Source organism: Leptosomus discolor, chromosome 16 (genome assembly GCF_034619465.1).
Source record: "Leptosomus discolor isolate bLepDis1 chromosome 16, bLepDis1.hap2, whole genome shotgun sequence".
NCBI lineage: Eukaryota > Metazoa > Chordata > Aves > Leptosomiformes > Leptosomidae > Leptosomus > Leptosomus discolor.
Window position 1 is genome coordinate 10,718,613 of NC_141406.1, and position 6,833 is coordinate 10,725,445.

The window sequence follows — 6,833 nt, forward strand, 5'->3', positions numbered from 1 at the left end:
AAGTAGGAGTTATGTACAAAAACATGCAAATTAAAAGGAATAAATGAAATGCTCCACTTTATTAAGAAACCAAAAATACAAAACTGAAGAGTTCCAAGGCTTCATGTACTCAAACACTACTGAAAAATGGTACCTTAAACTTGTTTACTAGCAGTACTAATATTGACCAAGATTAACCTCTACAAGATAGTGTTAAAGTTGACATTTTCCACCATTTGTGCTGTAATAAGCTAGTTTCAAATTAAGAACTTGGTGCAGTTACAGTAAAGTCTAGATATTTATATAGATGTGGTCGTAGTTAATATGCTGTTTTGTAGCCAAGAACTTTTTAGCTCAAATCACAGCTGTTTTCTAGTTAGTGAATTTTAAAATGCTTAGAGTTTGTTTAATCAGCTATAGCTCTACTGAATGATGTTCCATGCAAAGATACAGCTTTTAAGTCACCTAACAGACCTAGATGCCATTTGTTTCTGGCTACTAAAAACAGAGCTGTGTGAAGGCGTATTGTAGAACGTAGTAAGAGTCAGAGCATTGAGAGACTGTAGCTAACGGCAGCACACACAAGACACCCTGCAGACCACGTGCACTCCCATTTGCATGGGAATGCTGCTCCAGTCACACTTACCAGTCAAGTGTTCACTGCCTCAGCTGTACCTGGCAGTTAGTTCAGCTTTCCTCAGGTGCTTTAACTATATGCCTCAGGAAACCAAGGGAAGGTTAACTGTTAGCTCTGATTTAGCAAGAGGAGCGTAACATGAGAAGCAGGAGGGAAAAGGAGAACAGAGAATGAGAAATGCAGTAGACAACCAAGTATTAGCCTCAACTGAAGAGCAGAAGACACTTTGGAGAGTTCTCCTAACAATGCACGAAAGTTCACTTGCTTAGAGATACTTGAAATACAACTTTATTACCTAAACAAAAAAGAATGGGAATGACAGAAACAAGATTTACCACTTAACACTCTGATGTGACTGCAGCAGTCTTATATTTGAAACTCAAAAGGGGAAGTAATTGCAGTCCAAAAAACAGCTAAATATGCAGGTCCAAAATATGAAGTTTTTTGTTTTGGTTTTTTTTTTTTCATTTTGTTTTGTGGTTTTTTTCTTTTTTTTTTTTAAAACTGCCACATTCACTCCGAAGCCCATTCATCTCTTTCAGCATCCCAAAGATTAAGCACATGTTCTGCTCAGCTAGATAATAAAGTGGCAAACACGCTGCACCACTGACATCACAGGACAGTTGCCTATAAAACTAGACTTCTGACGCTGGGCTCCAGCTTCATCCCTCACAGGTCATCATCTTCATCTGGCAGTGCAGTGGTTTGAGCAATCTGGAACAAAGAAGTAACACTTAAAAACTGTTCTTCAATCACGTGCCCCAAGAGTCCAAACACTAGGCGTCAGACAATCATTTCACCTTCGTGCCCTTTCTCACTCACCTGTAAGTCTTGCTCATACTGTGCTGCCAGTGCTGGATCCATAACAACTTCAGGTGGTGCAAGAGCAGGCATGGCAACAAACTCCAAGTTAGGATCTCCAATTAGCTTTCTAGCAAGCCAGAGGAAAGGCTTCTCAAAGTTGTAGTTACTCTTAGCTGAAATGTCGTAATACTGGAAAAAAAGTACACATTACACTTTTTTCAAAAAAAAAAAATAGACACCTCTAACTGCTATTTAGGGCGTACCGAGATTAACATGCTCTAATAATCAGCTCAACTTTTACCTTCATATTCTTTTTGGCTGCATGAATTCTGTTTATGCTCTCAGAAACAGTTATGATGTACATGTCTAGAAACACAGCATTTCAGGCAAATAGGCAGGAATTGATGACCAAAAAGTAAGGTACCAAATCTAATCAAAGAGGGGACTTTCAGGAGACAATAGTGCATCTATCTTTTTGCTGTGACTTGATCTACTTTAGTCTCAGTTCTGTGTCATCTGATGAGATTCTCATCAGTGAAAGCCAAACGCATACAAGCGCTTTAAGAATTTATCATAGCTTCTGCTCTGGACCACTGATGATCATCATCATCATCACTTCCCGCTCCCCTGAGGTTCGCTTCAAACAGCCAACAGGATGTAAAGCTGAAGTATTACAGCCTGCAGTGACAGAGGCAAGAGCACTCAATTACTGCTCAGAACCCAACTACAGTCAGACCCAGCAAGTTTGACTCCTACAAACTCATGCCAACGTACCTGGAGGTTCTTCTTCCTGTGGAAGACAATGGATTTCGCCTTGACTTTTCTGTCCTTAATATCCACTTTGTTGCCACACAACACTATAGGGATATTTTCACATACTCGTACCAGATCTCTGTGCCAATTAGGTACATTCTTGTAAGTAACTCTTGATGTTACATCAAACATTATAATGGCACACTGAGCTGCAAGAAAATAGCCAAGAGTTACATCAGAAGAGTAAGCGCTTGCTTGTAAGATGGGAGAAGTAGTTAGTACCCATAGAAAACCCACATTAGGGGTAAGCAACTGCATTAACTTTTCCCTCTCAACTTCACAGTTCTGAGTCTCCACATTCTGTTAACAAGTTCAGTGAATGAGTCCACAAAACTTGGCCCACAACCACATCATCTCATCTTTAGTGCCCAATCTCAAACAGCAGTTTAGTGTTTTATCAGTGCAACTGTCCCACTGAGTAACACGGGGTTGCATGGTATGAGCACATACAAAGATTACCAAAGTTAACCCTGATTTACACAAATGTTTAACAGAAACTAGTTAACACCTATGTCACTGATCTCAGACATCCTATTGAGGCCTTCAGGTCAGTTGAGAGCTTGGAGTCCACATTTCAGGGTGCCCTTGTCCAGAACAGTTTTTCAAAGAACAAAGTGGCTTGACTCGATCCTGATACTTTTCAGGGAAAGCAACAACATCAAACTAATAACCCCCTGCAAAATTTAAGATGTGCTGGTGACTGCAGTACACACAGAACACAGCCTGGCCAAGCAGAAGTAAGGGACACTATCAGTACTTCTTTAGAAAGACAACTAGACTGGCGTGGAGATGTACAGCTTCATCATCATACCTAAAATCTTACAGTTTCTGTGTTCCAAGTCCTTGCCTCAGCACCCTATGTTAATACAGACAGAAGCTTGTACTAACTGAAGCACATACTTCCACCTCCTAACCACGGAATTTCATCAGCACCATCTTGTCATTTAAGGTGCACCATCACTCTTCATTAATACCAACGCTGCAATAGCATACTGAAACACCATCTTAGACAATTCCTACACCAGCACAAGTTGCTGAGCAAAGGAAATTGTCATACCTGCATGAAGAGTCTAAAGATCCCGAAACCAGCTCATCGCTGCAAGCTACGCTGACAATTTTCAGACTGGACAAGAACAGAAGGAAGGACTGAACTGTAAGAACAACAGAATTTCCCCACATATGCACGCAGCTTACCTTGGATGTAATAGCCATCTCGCAGGCCACCAAATTTCTCTTGGCCAGCTGTGTCCCATACATTAAATTTAATAGGGCCTCTGTTAGTATGGAACACCAGAGGATGAACTTCAACACCCAGAGTTGCTACAGTAATAAGAAAAAGCAGCACATTTAGCAAGTCATGAACTGCACTTCCAATTGTAACACAGCAGATCTAACGTTTCTTCAAACATACCTACATACTTCTTTTCAAATTCACCAGTCAAATGACGTTTTACAAATGTTGTTTTGCCAGTGCCACCATCGCCTACCAGGACAAGCTGTTGAAAGATAAAGGCAAAAAAGTCAGAGCAATACACTTATAGAGAGCTTTATTCATCATTTTAGTGTAAATACTAATTGCTACTACAAAAACCTTAGTCCTACAAGATGCTGTACATAAAAGACTGAACTCCCCATGAAATGAGTCGCTGCACTGGGACCCAATTTGTTGAGCCTATCATGCTATAACTCTAAGTCAAACTGATCTAGTTCCTGTAGCCGAAAACTACAATGGCACTGTGAATACGGTTCTACTAAACTACAAGTGACTGAGTTAAGAGTTGGCGTTTTCAACCTGAATGTGATCATACTTGAGAACAACTCACTTATGCACCCAAATTGGTGAAACCCACCATAATCTTACAATTAAAAAAACCCCACCCCCACCCCAAGCCACCATGCTACTAACAACTGGAATACTCTAGACAAGTATTGTAAGAAACACAAGTAAAAACCTTTCATGAGACAGTCTTAAGGAGTTCTCGCTGTTGAGAGAGCATAAAATAAACCACCCACAAAACACCAGAAAATTCCGTTCTGAAACATTTCAAGTTTTCTTCCCTAAACAATTAATACACAACAGACTATTCTAATTCACTCTAAGCACTTTTTGCTGTGAACTTCCCATCTGAAATTTAAAAATCATTCCATAGGCAAAGTATCACTAGAATTTATGACATAAACTACAAATAGCATCAGATTGACACAGTGCAACAGAATTTTTTTGTAGAAGCTATGACGTGTGGAAAAGACTTTACAACCTGAAAGGTTATACAGTAGGTACGTTTATTGCGCGCAGATGCACGGGGGATCGCTCCACCACAAATGTGCATACCCACCATGGCTGCTTGTCCAGTATTTATACAGCTAAAACAACACTTATTCCAGAAACGCCTATACATATTCATGATCTATCCCCGAAAAGGCAGTTCCTTCCTCGCCACCTCAGGCTCCTCCTTGGTACGCTTGCGGTGGTCGTGGGCAGGGGTCTTCAGGGACGAAGGCCATAGGTCTTCCTCGCTGTGTACTCCTCACCTCTCCCCTGGAATCTCTAATTTGGCTGAGCTTGCAATACCAGACTGGTTTCAGCCTGGTCTGTCCTTGTGTGCACATCTGGCTATCTCCTTTTTGTTATTGTTTAAAGATGGATGTTAGCTAGCCTTCGTTAGCTCTTATATCCTTCTGCCTTTGAGCCATGAATTATGTCTTTATGTCTTTGTTTCTGTCTTTTCTGTTTCCCTTATCAGCTTCTTTTTCAAGCAATTTGCAGGGGTTAGTGACTAATTGCTTACTTGCATGCATGTTAGTTCTGGGAAGCAAGTTTTAATAGTTTTAGCTTTTCCTATGTAGCTCCCTATTAGTATTTTCGATATATCTTCGGTTATAAAATATATTTTCTATATGGCCCCCTACCAGCTATATGCAATACTAGAATAAACTAACTACACCATTAAAGACCAGCACTTCAAAACCAAACGTACCACCCACGCTGATACTCGAGAGTCGCTCGTGCTACTTTTCTATTGAAGAGAGAAAAAAATAAAACCAAAACCAACAAAGCCCCAAAGCCTAAACCACTCCCTTACCTTAAACTGCACTTGGGGCTCTCCTTGGGCAGCCATGCTGGGTCTGCAGGGGAAATGGAAGCATGTGAGCTCACAACAGGCGAGCTGATTCAAGGCCCGGCCGGAAGGGCCGGGCGCCGTTTTCGGTCCCCAAATCGCCTCCCGGGGCGCGTGCTCTGCGGGCCAGCCAGCACCGCCGCCGAAGAGGCCGAGGTTCGGCCCACGCCACCGCCCACCCCCAGCACCGCGGCCCGCGTGGTCCCGGGCCCATTCATGGGGCAGGAAGCGCCTCCACGTCTCCCCGCATGCGGCGGGAGTGCGCGCAGTAATGGCGGCGGCACCTCCCCGCCCACCCCCGACGGCCCGTAACGGTAGGCTGCCGCCGCACCCCTTTGGCTTTCGGGCTCAAAAAAGGAGCGACTGAGGCGCGGCCTCCGAAGGGCACCTCAGCCAAGGCCGGCCCCAGCTTCGCTCCACAGAAAGTCCCCCCTAACTCGCTCGGAACCAGCACCCCATCCCTCACGAGAATCCACCTTCTGACCGGGAGAGCCCGGAGCGAGTCCTCCGGGGAGCCCAAGCGGAGTCTTCCCCCGGCCGGGCCTCAGCCTCCCCCGAGGGGCCTAAAGAGCTTTCCCCGCCATGAGCCACCATGACTGAGCAGCGCGCGCCACCTCCCCTCCCCCCGCGGCCCCGGGCCGTTGGCGGCCCCGCTCTGCTCCTTCCTCCGAGACTTCGCCCGCTCTTTTGCCCGGGAAGGAACCGAGCGCAGCTCCTACCCTTCCACCTCCCCCATTCCGAGGGCCGCGGGGAGAAAGGCCGCCACACGAGTCAGGCACGGCAGCTGCCACCCTCGCCCAGGCCCAGCCTCACTGCCACCCAACCCACCGCCTACCGCCGCTCCCAGGCGGCAGCGAGCCGTGACCGCCGTCCCCACCGCTCACGTTCGTTAAAGCGCCGACACGCCGCCCCCCACCCGCTCCTAGGAGGCGGAGGAGGACGTCCCGACCCCGTTACCTCTCCCGAGGCTTCTCTCCGCGTCGCTCCCCTCAGTGACTGGGCGCTGCGAAGATGGCGGAAACGCGGTTCAAATACCCGGAGAGCGACGCCGCGCGGCCACAGGGAGGGGGAGGGGCCGGCCGTCACGTGGCGAGCGGCGGGCGGGAGCCGAGCGCGCGGCTGCTCGGACGCTGCTCGGGCGGGAAGGGCCTGGGCTCCGCCGCCGCGGCTCGTCCTCCGGGCCCGAGCGGGGCGGGCGGCTCGGCCCTGCCCCTCCGCGGCCCGGCGAGACCCAGCCCGTCGGGGGAAAGGGAGCGGTTCCTCTGTGGCGTGGGCAGGCGGGCGCGCAGGCCCCGCCGCCGGCCGCAGTTCCGGCCCGCCGGAGGGCCTTCCGCCCGGCGCCACCCTGCGCGGCCGCCGGCTGCTGGAGAGGGGACGGGGCCAGCCCCGGGTTTTGAGTAGCAGCTTCTGCTGGAAAGGCCGACGTTTGCTAGCGAGGGCTGCGGCAGAGCTGCGGGGGAACTCGGCCGCCTCCCTGTTCA

The 6,833-nt window shown here is 47.6% G+C and overlaps 1 protein-coding gene across 1 annotated transcript; it reads right to left on the reverse strand.

Annotated features, from left to right (window-relative positions):
* Positions 1-888: 888 nt before the first annotated feature.
* Positions 889-6,400, reverse strand: RAN (RAN, member RAS oncogene family). The gene is made up of 7 exons (XM_086474029.1): positions 6,310-6,400; positions 5,317-5,359; positions 3,645-3,729; positions 3,428-3,553; positions 2,195-2,382; positions 1,439-1,609; positions 889-1,330 (listed from the first exon to the last, which is right to left on the reverse strand). The coding sequence occupies exons 2-7, from the start codon at positions 5,350-5,352 to the stop codon at positions 1,286-1,288; spliced, it is 651 nt and encodes a 216-aa protein (XP_086330155.1). The 5' UTR covers positions 5,353-5,359; positions 6,310-6,400; the 3' UTR covers positions 889-1,285.
* Between the last annotated feature and the right edge of the window lie 433 nt (positions 6,401-6,833).